The sequence below is a fragment of the Tympanuchus pallidicinctus genome, unplaced genomic scaffold (assembly GCF_026119805.1).
Source record: "Tympanuchus pallidicinctus isolate F22 unplaced genomic scaffold, pur_lepc_1.0 scaffold2, whole genome shotgun sequence".
Lineage (NCBI taxonomy): Eukaryota > Metazoa > Chordata > Aves > Galliformes > Phasianidae > Tympanuchus > Tympanuchus pallidicinctus.
The window spans coordinates 8,031,608-8,048,189 of record NW_026294721.1 but is presented as its reverse complement, the minus strand read 5'-3'; the positions used below and the strand labels follow the sequence as shown (position 1 = coordinate 8,048,189).

Genomic DNA, 16,582 nt, shown 5'->3' with positions numbered 1-16,582 from the left:
CACAGACACGACAGGGAAGCCTGGACAGAAACGTCGTTTCCCCCCTCCTTACAGTGCAGGAGCTTCATTTGGAAAGAATAAGAAAGGCAAATCAGGGGCATGAGGAAAGCATTACATAGCAGCGGCACCTTTCTGGCTTGGCTGGAGCAGAAATGAAATGACAGTGGCTGCTCCCTGCCGCCCCTCCTGGTGTGTTTCACACAGCCATGGTACCCACAAGCAGCACCAGGAGCTCTGCCAACACCCAGCAGCAGCCCCAGCACATGGCAGTCCTCTGGAATCCTTGGAAGTGTCACCAGCAATTCAAAGGAAGAATGCTTAATTGAGCAAATTATTTTTTATTTCCACCTGTTGAAAGAGCTGTTTCTTACCAGCAGAGTCCAACACAGATGTGACATACAGACATGAATACAATTAAATACAGGAAAAATCGAACTATATACAACGAGACATACATTTACAGAATGGAAAAAGTCTTTATATTATCTATCAGCTCTTGCCAATGTGAAACATCACTGGAACGCAAATATATCGGGGTTTCCTTCTTAACAAAAAGAGGAAAATGCAAGTTAGCATTTGTCCACATACTGAGACCTTAAAGTTTAAGATGTACAGATTTGTGGCACTTCACAGGGTACACAAAAGCTAAAAAAAACAAACAAACCAACCCTTTTTGTTAAATATTTTATAGTTTGGGTATCTAAATTCCAATTAGGGCTACTGAAGCACAAGCTATAAAGTGGTATTTACACAGAGGGAGTTGTGCAAAGTCATGTCAGGCTACAGCTAGTAACTATGGAAGCTGCATGGATGTGACGCAGCCTCACCCGGAGGTAATCCATTAAACTCTCTCATTACCAGCCTTCCAACGCAGCAGCCACCCAGGGAAAACTGGCCTGAAGTTCTTTCCCCCTTCACGACCTTTAAATATTTTCACAGTTTAATGTTGGGCTGCTTCTTCTCTTCATTCATATTTTAAGTCACCTTTAGGACTGTTTCATCATTCCACCCTTTTCGGATCAGAACTTCCAGCCCTCACTGTCGCTGCGCTGCCCTAAGCCTGCTTTATTCCTTCACTTACGAGTTCATGTTGCCATGGAGGCACAAAGGAACGAGAGAAGTGTAACTTCTTGGTAGTTACAGTATTGTCACAGTGCAGGACCTGCATTTTGCTGGTAGCAGGGCCAAACCCAAGCTTCCCCAAAACATGCTGGGGAAGGTATTGCTGTTCTGCAGCTGGCCTTTACCCAACACAGTTTGGGATGCTTTATTACACCCAGTAACGCCCCTCGACATCCTAACAAGAAACTTGGCTCTTTGGATGCAATCTTCAATTGAGAACTTCAGATAGCTAATTAAAAGAGCTGGTTTAATTAAAGGCTTCCTACCGATCCTTAGGACAAGTCAGCAAAGAAGCATCAGATCCACTGCTAACTGAACACATCCCACAGTCACATTGTGCCCAGAGCCCAGAATGCTACTTCTAAGGTTTTTCATTACCAACAGTTTTCCAAAAGGTACTGACAGTCTCATTCTGGATTTACTTCACATACTGAATTTCAGTATTCACAGATGCGGCTACAGCATATACCATAAAATACCAGTTTTAATTATCTTGCTTATTATCCTACTTGCATCAGCTCATCTGGAATTTCACATCAGCCTGCAGATTTCAGCTGGTTTAAAGTAGATATTTTTAACTCTGCTCTGGAAAAAAAAAATAGTAACCAGACAACAGTGCCCAAAGCTGTGCATTCCTGCCTTGTTCCAACAGAAGAGCTCTCTCCCAGGACAGGGAGCTCACATCTCTCAGCATCACGCACACAAAGAAGGATGCACGGCCTTTAGAGCAAAGAGATTAAATAAAGTTCCTCATCCCTCTCAATTTATAGCATTACAATTATTCAAACCTTAATCCTGTGCATCAGGCTAAAACCAGTCAGGTGTGTCAGTATAGCAATTGAAGAGAGCAACGAAGGGAATGGACTGAATTTGAAGCATTGCACTGGGTACACTTGATACAGTAAAAAGATCTGCCTGGGTGGTTGGGTATTCAGCTGACAAGAGCAAAGCATACAATTTGCTTCTCATTCATCACTAGCAAGCCTAGAGGATACTACCTTCTCCTCAGCCATAAGGAGACAGAGCTCTGCAGAACTGCAGGAAACCCAAGAGACCATCTCATCACATCAGAAAACAGAAAATAAATTCAGTGTTGTGGTTCAAATACAGGAATTCCTGGCAGTGTTCTCACATTGTACATGCTGCAAATTGGGCTATGTGTTCCAGATCTCATGGAGTCCATAAAGACATCTACATGTTCAAGCTGCCTGCTTAAAGAAAACCAACCATCTGATTGCTGGTTAACAGCAGGTTAATTTATTGCGTTGTCCTGGACGTCAATTTAGTTAATGATGAAATGATCCACTGTTACAGAACTTATTCTATCTGGGCAAAGATGATTTAGCAGAAAGCAATACATAATGAGCATGTTTCAGGATAAAAATAAAAGCGTAATGAAATGGCAAATTGTTCATCTGTTTGAAAGGTAACTATTTCATATCTGTACAGAACTGTGGGAATAATTTCAAGAATAAGAAATAACAAAATATTCAGACCCCTCTTATTCAGGCATTAAAAAAGTAGAAGGAAAGTTATTTCCTCAAGGTATTCTCAAAAAAATCAGTTTTATTTGGACGTGTGCACAACCTGCTGCTCCTCAAATCTTCAGAGAATTGGAAACATGACATTTTTCCCCAAAATCCAGTTGAATCTGTCCTGAGGAATGTAAGTACTCATATATAGATCGGATGGTACTGTCTATGAGTGAGCTTTTTCCTACAAGTTGGGCAGGAGTTGGCGTTCCTAAGAGAGTCGCGGAGGCACTGACTACAGAAGACATGGCCACATTTGGTTGACACAATAAGTCGTCCACTTTGCACGATCTGGAAGGAAAGAAACCACAAGAGGTGTTTCACAGAGCTGTGGGGCTCGGAAGGGACCTCCAGAGATCACCCAACCCCTGTTAAAGCAGGATCCCTACAGCAGGCACACAAGGAATTCAGCTCTGCCAGTCTACTGGCACCGCTTCGGTTCCCACGATCAGTACATTACTGCTGTAGTAACAAACCTAACTCACAGTGTCTTCTCACCACCTTTTCCTCCCCTGCACATGCTACTACCTAGTTTTACCTTAGAACCCACGCCTGCACTCCAAGTGAGCTGTCTGTACCTTCCCACATGTCCTAATGGAGTTGTGCTGTTCACCTTCTTCCCCATTCTCCCTCCCATTGAAAAGAAAACAACAAGAAAAACAAATGACAACGTGGATCCTTACCTCCGAGTAGCCATCCATGCAAATTGGACAGCTAACAGTACCAGAAGGCCTAGTTGTAAAGGGAATAAAAAGAAACAAGCATACATCCATCAATTTCACAGTACACTGAGAGTTACTGAAACATAAAATGTCACATAATCATCTGACTGCACTGACAAGCCATGACATTTCATCTGAAGATCCCTGCATATCTTAAACTACATCAAATTGTTGCATTCAGTAAGCAGTTTGGGTCTCTATCACCTAAGGGAAACAGCTTCTTGGTTTCCATTCCTCCTACAGCAGCCCTCACACCGTGCAGCACACCTACAGCAACACCCATCTTCAGGACATCGTATCAGCTGTGTTACAGAACCACGCAGCTGTCCTTTATTTACTGCTCACTCTAGAAATGAAAGAGGCTGACAAATTCACACATCCCATACTCTAATTAAGCAATGTCCCAACCCAGTAACATACAAGTACCACAGACACCTTCCTTATAAAATGAATGATCATACAAGGCACATTTTCACACCGGCTCTTTTATCTACTGCAACTGTTTCCATGTCTCTTAATTCATTCTTAATTCACTGTGCAAGATACACCAGTTAATGATTTCATGGGAGTTTTTGTTTCTTTTTTTTTTAAGAATGAGATACCTTCTAGAAAAGCAGCTGTATTTTAGGTGTAAGCAGTATATTTTAGGTTACAGCCTTAGCAGGGTCAGAGTCACAACCTTACAGAGATTGCTCCTGCTGCAACCAGAAAATAAACTTAACAGGTGCTAAGAATTTTTGCAGTGTTTTGTCTTCATTTACCTTTACCTAACAAGGAGTTTTTTTGATGTAATCCAAATACTATATTTAGTATAAAATTTAGAGGTACACACTTCAGAGGTAAAATTTAGAGGCTTCTTTACAAATAAATGACTTGAATATCACAACTACTGATTGCAAGTTTTATCAATTCATGGCCGAAACTGGACTAAGAGCTCTGCACAGTCACTGCAGCCCCAGAATTACACACAACACCATTCTACATTCAGGGTTCTTGGGCAAGGGGAAGCTCTCATGATACTGCTGCCTTGGGAAACGTTATTCAGTTCTTGCAGCATGTAGGCCTGGGTAGCAACACATACTAACAGAAGGAAACATTCCCCCAAATCCCTTTGCTCAGAAGACCAGCTTGGCAGCCGTTTCTAAGCTGAGGTCACAGCTGCACCTCCTCCTGCCTTTGCTTGCCAGGACAGCTGTACTGCAAACACCACACACCAAACAACCCTGCATAAGGGAACGTGTCATCTCCGTGTGCTGATTGTTTTCTATTAGAAGGAGTAAGAGCTTCCTGCCACTTTCACAGACAGATTCATCTTCATTTTAATTGATCACAAGAAGCAGCTTCAGTAACTTTATACCATAAACTCTTGGCTTTACTGCACATGCAGAAAAACATCTTTTACAGTGCTGGTGAAAAAGCACTGGAACAGGGTGCACAGAGAGGTTGTAGAGTCTCCTCCGGACCTCCTCAAGACTGTCTGGACACTGATCTGTGCCTCTGCAGGGAGCCTGCTTTAGCAGGGGTTAGGCTAGATGATCTCTAGAAGCCACTTCCAACCCCTGCAATTCTGTAATTCTGTCACCTCCCTTGTTAAGCAACAGTTTATATAATTCATTAATGACAAGAAGAATAAAAAGCATGAGATATCCTTCAACCCATAATCTTAACTTCAAGCAGCCAGTAATACCAGTCTATCCCTAGTTTCACATACATAATTAAATTCCATTAATTTCTCCATTTTTTACTACTCAAATTCTTTAAGCAGAGGCTATAATACCAACTCAATAATTCATCACAACTGATGATAACCTTCACATTATCATCACGTGAGCAAGACTAACTCAACTCTGTACTCTGCCACAGAGCCACTTACAGTGTGAAACTATAACCTCACCTTCATGTCAGTGATAAAAGTTACAGCACTGAGTTGTTTTAGCCCTGCCAACACAGAGCAGGAAGGCCCATCTTTAACAGAAAAGTACGAGCTTGAGGCATCTCAACATTACATTTTTACATTAACCAAAAATAAACTCAAAGTAATAACTCAATAACTCAATAACTCAAAGTCTGCAAATTCAGTGACAAAGAGCACTGTTCTCATATGCTACAAGCATCTTCACACAGCACATGTAACAACTGAAAACCAGTGTTTCTGTTCTCCCCCACACTGCCCTCTAGTAAACTACAAGGCTCAAAGCTCAGTGTGATGAGCTGCTTCCCAAAATGAGCTCAAAGAGGCTGTCATGGACTCCACCTTAAAATGCCTCCCTGAGTTTTAGAAGAAAGAAGTTAGCCAGCATCCATACATTTGTGAGTTTGGTTTTTGTGTTGGTTTGTTTTTAAATCACAGTGCATGTCTTAACTCAGGGGAGATTGCTGGGCCACAGAGCTGGATCTGAGTCGAAGGTACCCAAAGAAAGGATTAACAAAATCTGAGCGTTAAGGCCACATGTAAATGCCTGCACACACTGGGATGCAAAGAAGGTGAGTTAGCATATCCTCACTATCACACTGAGTTGTCTCTGTCATCATGACAGACCACTTAAAATTCAAAACAAAATCCCCCACCACTGCTCTTCAGAGATTATCAGCACATCTTTTGCTAACTTCTTATCCTTTACTCCCTGGTAACTAGAGCAGGCAGATCAGCTGTGCTGTAAATGCCATTTACTTGGCTCAGATCCAGTACCTCATGCCATAAGGTCAGATGGGGATACTGAAAGTTATAAGCTTGTCAGAGATAAGAACAGCTGTCCCTCCTCAGTAACTGCTCTAAGTCAGTTGTTAAGTATGACTATATTTAAAGTGCATAAGTAGGTGCTTAGGAAGTATATATAATGCAGAGAAGAGCAGATTTTTTTTTCTTATGTATTGCACTTCAGTTGCAGTTTGGTTTAACCTATTTCCTCATCAGAGAGAATCACTTAATGATAATACAACCTGGACAGCACGGCCAAAGCACACAGCACAACAGAAGCCTATATTACAGCCCTTATTAGAATCTGCATTTTTTTTTTTTTCCTCCCAAAAACATATTTTCAAAGATATTTACACCACTTTTCTCTTGTGACCACATGACAAAGGTAGACAAGGAAGCTGATTTCATTCATAGTCTAGGAAATTGTGATACCAAATCATCTACATCAGTGGAAAAGATTTCCACACCTTAACAGCACTCCAAGAGCTTGGCATGAGTCAATGCAATACATCATGAGCCACAGATTGTCACTAATCCTCCTTCCTTGCCACATCTCTTTAACTTGTAAGTTGTGTGCAAAGCTGTACATCCATCCTGCGTTGGCTTTTTAGTCAAGAAGTGCAAACAGTATCAATCTGGCACTTTGTGAAATGCTATGCTGTATTAATCTGAAGTGGAAACTAAGTTCTGATTTCAAAGATAAGCCAGACCATAACGATCTGAATTAGTCCTGCATGTACAGAACAGCAAAACTCAACGTTTGTTAGGTTGTAAGGCATACATACTTGGAGCTTGCAGATTCATCCTCCAGTGGTCCCAGCTCTCGAGACACTTTATCTGTCACATACACATCATTATCTCTTGTTTCATCTTCATCATCGCTGCTGAGCACACAGCTGTCTGACTGCCGCTGGCCTCTTAGTCTGAGATTTCTCCTCCGCTGCTGATTCTCTGCAATTTATTTATTAAGTTAGACATACCATAAAATACATACAGAGAATTCTACAACACTATTTTACTACCCTAAAGAATTAAAAAAAATTCTATTTGATTCTTTAAAATAAATAAAAAAGGGTAGAGAAGACTCAAGTTTCTGAATAGCACAGTGAGGTAGCGCTGCAAAAAGGTTTGGTAACAGCGAGCACTTCGTTCAGGATGGTATAATGCTGGAGCTTAGAAGGGAGCACCATCCCCCACAACTACCTAAACTGCTTAGAGCACTGATATCACTGCCAGCAGCCAGTTGCTGCTTCAGGGGATTACTGACCATATGTACAAACACACACATACCTCAGAACATTCCTCTGGTCACAAAGTCAAGTCATTTTTCACAAGTGACAGAAGAGATGCTTAAATAACACATTTAAATTACGTAGTTGTTTTGGTTTCTCACTCATTCAAGAACAGAAAATTTTAGCGAGCCTGCAAAACCCCGAGGTTATAGAACTGCTGTTTGCTTTTTCACCATTAGAAACCGCATACAAGAATTATTTCTTTGCAACTGCATCATTAACACCAATCACGGAGCCCTACTTATAGTCACATAAATAACCACAAAACTTACAGTTGCTCTTATTGAGCTACAGCCTCTATTGCACGTGGGGCTTTTCTTTTGTTGTTTTTTCACTTCCTTCCTTCCTTCCGAGCCCCAAATGGATTACATTCTAAGTAAGCAGTTAACAACTTACTAACACACCTCAGGTATTGAACAAGGTCTGAAAGGTATAAAGGATTAATTTTTTTATACCTTGCCTACAATTACAGTTACACCTGAAGTAGAAAATACCCAACTTGTTAGCACTAAGCAATACTGCATCTGGGGAGTGTCAGACTACAAAATGAAAATATTATGCACTTTGATATCTTTCTACTTCATTTCCTTCAGTGCAACACAGGCTAATAAGGTCTTTGAACATTGTCTTATTCAAAGCAGATATTCCACTGCTACAAATGCTAACCCAAGTGACTTCACGCTTATGGAACTTCTGCAGTGGAGGAGAAAAATGTGTTTTGAGAACATTTGATGGATTTTATTTCAGATACTTTAGCTTTCACAGAGACCATGAAACACAGATTGAAGCCATTCTCTAAGATACTGGCCAGGTACCACAGCATTGCTCTTTGTCTTTTTCTGAAAGCAGTTTCAATTCATGTTGCTTAAGTTTGTTGGAAAAGAAAAGGTTCAGGACAACTCCTTGATCACTCGTAAAATAGGAACTCACCTTCAACAATCTTGAGCCAAAACACACGGCGGGGGAGGGAAAAGAATAAAATTAGATTTTAGTATGCACTAAAGTTTTATGTACAAATACCAGAAATCTATGCAATTAACAACAAAGCAAGATAAGAATTTCAGGATATCACAACGTTATTTTGATTAACAAAGTGTTAAAATAGTTTCAGAGCAATGATTAATTTATTAAGTGATTACTTCAGGTTTTGCCTTTACTGCTGCTAAGGGACAGAAAAGGAGGCAGCTTAGGAAACATCTTAATCGCTCTGCTCCCCAGTTTCAGTACCCTAACTCGATTGAGGCTGGAGACAGCTTTATGTCTTTCTCCCCCCAAAACAGAGGTTCAGGTGTGATATCCATGAATGCTTCAAATTACACTAAAAACCCCTAAAAAATAAACAGAAAACCAACCCACTGTTACATTCAGTGGAACCAAAGCCAGGGCAACGCAAACCATGCTATAAGGATTGTGGCATTCTCCTTGTACAGGAACAAACCCTGTTATTCCTGCTGCTTGTTTTTGCAAGGCAGTAGTGGCATCCCCAAACCAGTGTTATTAACTACACTGCAGACTGGATCAAATACTGCTCAAGCTTTAGTAACAACAACAAAGTGAATTTCTGAAGACTTCCTAGAGCAAGAAGTTTAACTAGTTCCTACCATGGTCAGGCAGCCTACAGATGCCTGAGCACTTCATGTTTGTCACCCTAAAGACTTATTGCTACTTATTTAATTTTCTCTTTAAATCATCAGCCTTTTTCTTTGAAATATTCAATGCAGCTTCAGCTTTAAAGGGCATTTACTTACATGTTCCATGATGGGTATATAACCCCAACACTGGGAGCAACAAGCTATTTTAGACTGTGCTCATTACCTGCAGGTGGTATTTGTAGATGTAAATGCATTAATAGGTCCATCCAGGATTGGATGTGAGCTCTGAAATGCTAAGTAAGAGCCACACTTTAACCTCTTAAGGTAGGCTACTTACTTAGAAGCTCATCTTCTGAAAAACCAGGGCTCTGGTAAGCTACGACCCAAGGCCCCGTCTTGTAAAGCCTGAGTTTATTTCTGCAGCAAGTATTTCCATTTGCTTGTACTGCACAGACCTCCTAAGGCAGGTCAACACACATTTCAAAAGAATGCATATATTGAAAAGTCAACTTTGAACTCATCCTTAGACTCCATCAGCAGCAAGCACAACACAGAACACATCTGCTACAGCATTTAGATAAGCGTGCCACTACTTACCACAACAGAATCATTGTGAGTTAGATCAACTACTACAGGATCAGAAGATTCACACGTGAGATCTACTACTTCTTCACCAGCTTAAAAACATAATGTTAGAACACAAATCAGAGATCACAGGAGGAAAGTTACCCATCAGTGTATAACAGGCTGAGCGTATAACACTCAACATTGCCCCATTCTCTTCTCTTTGGTAACATACTCAACTTTTCACTCAAGCTTTGCTGTCAGCAGTGTATATACAGTATTAACAGCTTCTGCAAGTTGCAGTGCATAAGTAACTGACCTCACGTACTTTCTGATACAGCAGTAGCTTGTGAGAGGTAGACAGCAACACATTAATAAAGGAGAATGCTTATCACACTGTAAAACATGAATCAAACAGGATATAAGAGTCTTTTCCAGTGCAATGCTGTAAGTGTTCCCGCCTCATGTCTCACATACCTTTCAAAAGCCAAATACATAGCAAAACCAGAAGGAGCCATTTATTTACCTGGAGACCACCAGCCACTTCTATTCCTTTCTTAAATTTCAGAAGACGGTTTAATTAAATACTCAAAAGATTAAAGAAACTTTTTTGGATTCTGGTTGTTTGATGAAACACACTTGGTCAGGGCCCTTCCCCTCAAGGGACTGATGACAGACTTTTAAATATCTTTTAAAAACTTGTAAGTTCCCAAATTTAGTTTGCTGTTATCTGAAGCAGCAGCTGCAGTAACTCCAGGTGTATCAGATTAGATAACTGGATGTGTGAGCAGCACGTGTGCACCTTTCTTACCTAATTACATGGTTTAGTAGGAGCTATTGGGAATAGGTGAACGGTTGGACTGGGTGATCTTTTAGGTCTTTTCCAACCTTGGTGATTCTATGATTCTATGATTCTAATTCACCCATCTCTGGAAATGAAAGCACTGCACCCCAGTAACAATCTTAAACAGCTGTTGTTAGGCTTGCTGTTTACTGCTTCCATACTATGTCCTTTCCTAAATAAATAGCTTTCCACTCTCCTTCAAGGGGCCTTGAAACTGGCAAAACACATGTTAAGCGGATCCCCAGCACTCCAGGAGCAGCCCGTTTTCTCACAGAGGAAAAAAGAAAGCTTACCACTTTCTTCCAGTTCTATTGGCTCTCCTTCTGAAGCCATCTCTGTGGTAGAAGCTATCAGCCTGCTTCGTTTCTGAGCTTGCCTAGAGTTAGCTGATCCTCCACGGCGCTTTCTTGGAGTCTAAGAGAGAAGAAAGCCTTAGCATGTTCTTTAGGACTAATATTAACGCAGCCCTCACTTTTGCAACATCGAGGTCTGCATATCAAGGTAGACAAATCGCACTGCTAGAAGCCTAAATACAACATGAATGTAACAGTGCTATGGGGGACTCCTATCTGAACTGATCGCATCAAGGAGCAGACATCATGTCGGGTCTCCCACCAGCTGAGTGGCAAAGGAAAAAGCCACACCACATTCTGAAGGTCTACATGAGAAAATGAGCTCAATTACATCAGGTGTTAGCTTTCAGCCAATCATCTGAATCAGTCTAACCTAAAGTTTTCACCCATGCTCCAAGTATTTCTGAAACACTGCTAGCACCTAGAGATGAGAGATTTTTAAATATCACAGAACATGACGTTAAATGAAAAATCAGTGCTACACCATACTTACAGTAAACTGTTAAAAAGCTTTATACAAACATGATAAACAATATATTTTAAGAATCACTTTTACGTTGATCAGTAAAATACTTACTGTACTCATGGTGTTTCTTGATCTAGAGTTACAGAAAAAATAAGAGGTACAAATACCATAAAATTAAATGCAAGGAAGCTACAACTTTCAATTCCTTATATTTCTTTAGGTAGTACACTGTTAAAAAGTCCAGATTTCTCAGTATCTTAGAATGACGTTCTTCCAAACCTATAAGAAAAGAAGAGAGAAGATTACCTATCTGTAATTCCTGTTCTCTCAAATACACCCGAACTTAAGGATGTCGTTTCTGAGCCACGAGCTTCTGACCAGAGCTGGAATGGAAGTCCCACAAGTTTAGTATCAGAGCCACAGACCCTTAGAGCAGGGCCTGCAGCTTCACTTAAGCTCACTTGCCTAGCTAAATGCTGGAGTAAGTCAGTTTAACAGCAAACCAGAAAGACACTAAGGAGACCCAATTAACCTTTATCTGAAAAACAACCGATTATTTGAAGGCAAGGTTTGTGTGGGGGCAGAAATAACCATGAAGCCATCTTTAGAGAACAAAAATTACAGATAAGCAGTTCTCTTTTCTCCAAACCATGGCCAGATTAAAACACACGGGAGCCAAGCAGCTTGAAAGGAACCCAAAGCAAGTGGAGAACAGAAATCGCTGCATAGAAACACTCTGGGAGTCATTCTGTGTCACAATGGCAGGGGTTGTGCCCTGCTCAGCAGGCAGCTAGCTGCTGGATGACCCAGCCCTACTGTCCCTGCAGGGCTGAGCTCACTGCTCTCTGCTCACAGCTCTGGCTCAGGGCCAGAGTTCATAAGGTGCCCAACTGTGGCTCACTGAACGGGCCCATGTCTGCACAAACTGCACCCAGTGCAGTTCTGGACACAAACATGGGCACACATCTGAGCACTGCTGAGCCCACTGACTCTCACATACTCCACTACCTGTACGCAAAGCAGTAAGCCCTAAAGATGCTCCATGCACACAGAACCCATCCACACAACCTTTCTCATTTCCATACCATTCTGTATCTGGGTGGAGTGTGTACACCTCACCCTGCTGCTTACAGGTTAAGATTTCTTTTCACCTCCCAGTGAATGAAGCTTTTCCACCACCTCTCAGCCTTACCAAGGCTTGGGAAGATCCTGTTTTACTAAAGCAATGCCCTGTTCCATGATCACAATCTTCAGGTGCTGTACACCCCCCTTCTGCACAATCATTACTTACAGGTTTTATCCAGGGGCTTTTAGAGACAAGGGGAGAAGAGGGAGCTGAAGCAAGGAAAGCAAGCAGCACGAGGGATGGGGGATGTCAATAAAGAGCATGTCCCCTAAACCCAGCCCTGGCACTGCTGTGTTCCTTCTAACTGCAGCTTCTCAAAGACAAGATACCACCTTCATCTGCCAGCTTCTGAACTGTTGGCAAAGCATGCTGTTCCCCCCACAGCAGGAAGGTAATGGGGTGAGCAACAGATGAGGCACATTAACTCACTGTGCCACTGCGCTCTGCATGCCAGCTTCACCCAGAAAGCCAAGCTACAACTTCCTCAGCTTTCCTCTGATACAGAGCTGGAAAAATACTTTAAGAATAAAAAGCTGGGGAATACTGACACACACACACACACACACACACACACACATATATATATATATATGAGGATCATAAGGAATTAATCTTCATACAAGCTTTAAAATTACCAACAGCTGGAACCATTTTTGTTGCAGTCTCTTAAAGCAACCTGATGTATCCACACTTAATACAGAGCCTACACAAAGCCCCAGTGCTCCTGCCCTGTTCTAGTTGCTAAGGGCTCAAACCTGAACTTCTCTGGGAGCTTCTTTAAAGAAGAACGTAGAGGATGGATCACCACAGGGAGCTCACTGCTGTAAAACCACCTGAAAACAACCCAGCGAGAGAAGATCCACCAACATCCACAAGAGTCACTAACAAAGGAAACCAGACTGCTGGAATTTGTTCCAACTGTGGAAGATGTCTTCTGATCCAGCAACATGTTTGTCTTGTAACAACAAACCTCTTCTGTGTGGCCGCAGATTCCTACAGTAGGTTCTTGGCTTACTCAGGAAGCTTCTCCCAGCGCTGACTACCCAAACCACAAGGAGGAAGAAAAATGAAGCCTAGCTTACTTTCTTTGGTACAACACAGATCAAGTTACCACAACATGAGAGCAGAATTAACAGCTGCAAATCCTGCTCGTTTAGGCACCTGCTCACTAATTAGTGCTAAAAGGCTTTCAAAGCCCCAGGACCACTCACAGGCCCAGATAGCTCTATCGACCTGTAAGGTTTGTGGGTTCCTCCTCCAGCACACACTGCTCAACCAGCATCACAAGCAGGCACTGGGGGGTGCAACCCCAACCCAGAAGCATCAAATAACTCCAGCTGCAGCTATTAACAAAGTTATCTATTATGTTTGTAGCATAATCACTTCCAGATCCTAGAATGAAAATTATTACTTTTTTTAATAATGAGGTTTTTTTTTTTTCCAAGTAAAGTTCAAGATTCTATTCTTTTTAAATGCAAAAAGTTTGCAGATAACTTAGCAAGCCCATAAATGCTTCCAACTGGCAGAGAACTTGTATTGCATCACTGCAGGACGATGCATTCCTGGAATGAACTGCTCGTCCCTCCTCATTCCACATGCAGTTACTGTTCTGTCATTCACCTCTCCCAAATCTTAAGTGTTGCTGTCGTCACAATGAAGCCCAAGGCTTATTCTAGGCAACCTATAAACAATTTTGGTACTACAGCTACCAGCTTCTCTGGTAGATATCAGGTAGATACTGGAGAAAAACAAAGGAAAAGCCATCTAAACAAAGGATGTTAATAGTAGGAGTAGAGTAACATTGCATCTTGTATATTTATGGCTTAAGTCTCCCACTAACTTTTTTTTAATATAAAATAAGTTAATATTTCCACTGAGTTCAAGCTGACCTCATTTAATGGCTCAATTACATTTCTAAAAACTGCATTCTCTATATGGTATGAACCAAAAGTTTTTCTTGCATGACTCTGGGAACAAAGTTTTGACCTCTCACATGCTCAGAATGATTTGGAGCAAATCAGCTTAAGCAAGCAGCAAGTATTTTCACTGTGTCCAACTAACACAAACAACACTTCACTTCATAAACATTCTAAACATTACCAATGCACAGAAGGCAGTAATGTCAGACTCGGTATGTGCAAGTCACAAGTGACACAACTGTACAAACCACAGAAAATCCCAAGTTGGAAGGGACCCATAAGTATCATTGAGTCCAACTCCTGGCTGCACAAAGAATTACCCAAACCAAACAGCACAGGTGGGATTTGTCAGAGTAGGACAGGTTGTGCCTTCACATTCAGCTCCTCACTTCTCTCAAGACCTCTCAGTGCACTCCTAACAGCATGAAACAGCAACAAAGATGTGAGCCTATAAAAAGAAATATATATCCAGTGGTTCTCTCTGCAGTGTTGCCCAGGGCCAGGTCCAGAGGCATAACCTGGAGATCAAGAGCTCCCCTACCCACCAGGCAGTCCTGCTGTGTTGGGAGATGTAGGATAGCCATCACAAGGACCAGAGAGGCGTGGGGTCTTCTCCTTGGAGAAAAAGAGAATTATAGAATTGTTTGAGTTGGAAGGGATCTTTTCAATGCTGTTTGATCCAACTCTCCTGCAATGAACAGGGATACCTACAGCTTGATCAGGGACTCAGGGCCCCATTCAGCCATTCAACCCATTCAGACCAACAGCCTGTGCCAATATCTCACTGCCTCATTACAAAAAACTTCTTGCCTACATCCAATCAAAATCTTTATTTTTCTAGCTCGAAAACATTTCCCCTTGTTCCGTCACCACAGACACTGCTAAAGAGACTGTCTCCTTCTCTGTAGCTCCCCTGAAAGACTGCTATCAGGTCATCTCAGAACCTTCTCTTCTCCAGGCTGAACAGCCCCAGCTGTCTCAGTCTGTCCTTGTGGGAGATCCATCCCTTGGATCACCTCTGTGGCCCTGCTCTGGATGTGCTCCAACAGCTCCACGTCTCTCCTGTACTGAGGGCTCCACATTTGGATGCAGCACTCGAAGTGAAGCCTCACAAACACAGAGCAGAAAGGCAGCATCAACTCTCTCACGCTGCTGGCCACAGTGCAGCCCAGGATCAGGTTGGCTTTCTAGGCTGTAAGGACACATTGCTGGCTCACGTCCAGCTTGCCATCCATCGTTACCCTCAGGTCCTTTTTGGCAGGACGGCGTTCCAAAAGCAGCCTGGACGTGGGTCTGGGCATCCTGCTCGCACAGTGCCGGACCAGAGATCCTGAAAACCTCAGCCGTGCGTCCCAGGCGTCCTTACAGGCGGCCCTGGTCTTTCTCCAGACCGCACCGACAGCGGCCACTCAACGCGCTCGATTCCCGCACTGAGGCTCGCAGAGCCGCAGGAACTCGGCACGAGGTGCTGCGGAGCCAGAACGAGCGCGGCCCCGGCCCGGCCGCCCCCCGGGCACCGCGCACAAATCCACCGGCAGGCATAAAGGCACGGCCGCGGGAACGCAGCCAGAGCTGCCATTTGGCCGCCCGATCTGTTTCGGGAACGCCAACAAAACGCGACGAGGACCGCTTGGGAGATCGGGCTGCGCGCGGCTCTCGGTGCGGGATTTTCTCGGCGGCCGCCGCTCGCTTTCGGAAAGACGCGGAGGCACGGACGGAGGCGGGATGCCCGCAGCCGCCGCCCGCAACGCCGCGTCACGGCGCAGAGCGCAGGCCGGCTCCGAGCCCCGTTCCCAACCGCGGGCCGCGGCGGCGGGCCGGGGCTCCCCGCTCGGCTCGGAGGCCGCGGTGCACACGGGTGCCGCGAGAAGCTCCCGAGCCGCAGGCAGGGCCGGGCCGCTCCCCGCCCGGGGAATGGGCCGCGGCAGCCTCCGGGCCCCCGGAGAACGGCAACGCCCGCCCGGCCGCGGTCCGGCGGCCCGGTCCTCCCCCCGACCCGGCGCCGGCCGCCCCGCCCCCACCGCGGCCGAGAACCGCCCCGTAGAAGCGCGGCCCCCTCCCGGCCTTCACCTGCCGAGTCGCGCGCCTTAGCCAGTCGCCGCTCCAGGCCCGGCGGCGCGAGCCCGACCCGCTGCGCTCACCTTCCGCCGCCGGCCCGGCAACGGCGCAGAACAGCTCTCGCCCCCGCCCTTCCGCCATTGGCTGCAGCGCCGCTCTGCGGCGCGAGGAATGGCCGCCGCGCACGTCGGCGGGGGGGCGGGGATCCGCGTGGCCCCGCCTCGCTTCCGGCCCCGGGCGCCGCTGGGAGCCACGGTTGTTTCTCGGCTCTGGAGCCGCCCGCGAGCGCTTTTC

At 44.2% G+C, this 16,582-nt stretch overlaps 1 protein-coding gene across 1 annotated transcript; it reads right to left on the bottom strand.

Annotated features, from left to right (window-relative positions):
* Nucleotides 1-318: 318 nt before the first annotated feature.
* RNF4 (ring finger protein 4) lies at nucleotides 319-16,493 on the bottom strand. Its single transcript, XM_052681637.1, has 8 exons — nucleotides 16,372-16,493; nucleotides 11,297-11,464; nucleotides 10,660-10,780; nucleotides 9,556-9,635; nucleotides 8,297-8,306; nucleotides 6,860-7,025; nucleotides 3,338-3,386; nucleotides 319-2,945 (listed from the first exon to the last, which is right to left on the bottom strand). Exons 2-8 carry the CDS (start codon nucleotides 11,303-11,305, stop codon nucleotides 2,796-2,798), a joined length of 585 nt encoding a protein of 194 aa, XP_052537597.1. The 5' UTR covers nucleotides 11,306-11,464; nucleotides 16,372-16,493; the 3' UTR covers nucleotides 319-2,795.
* Nucleotides 16,494-16,582: the final 89 nt, after the last annotated feature.

Bases quoted from the DNA above. Each gene is read 5' to 3' on its own strand.
- RNF4 (XM_052681637.1), bottom strand. The intron at 9,636-10,659 runs GTAAGCTTTCTT...TATGTTTTTAAG, and splicing joins AATAGAACTGGAAGAAAGTG to CTGGTGAAGAAGTAGTAGAT. The intron at 3,387-6,859 runs GTATGTATGCCT...CTTTACAACTAG, and splicing joins GATGAATCTGCAAGCTCCAA to GCCTTCTGGTACTGTTAGCT.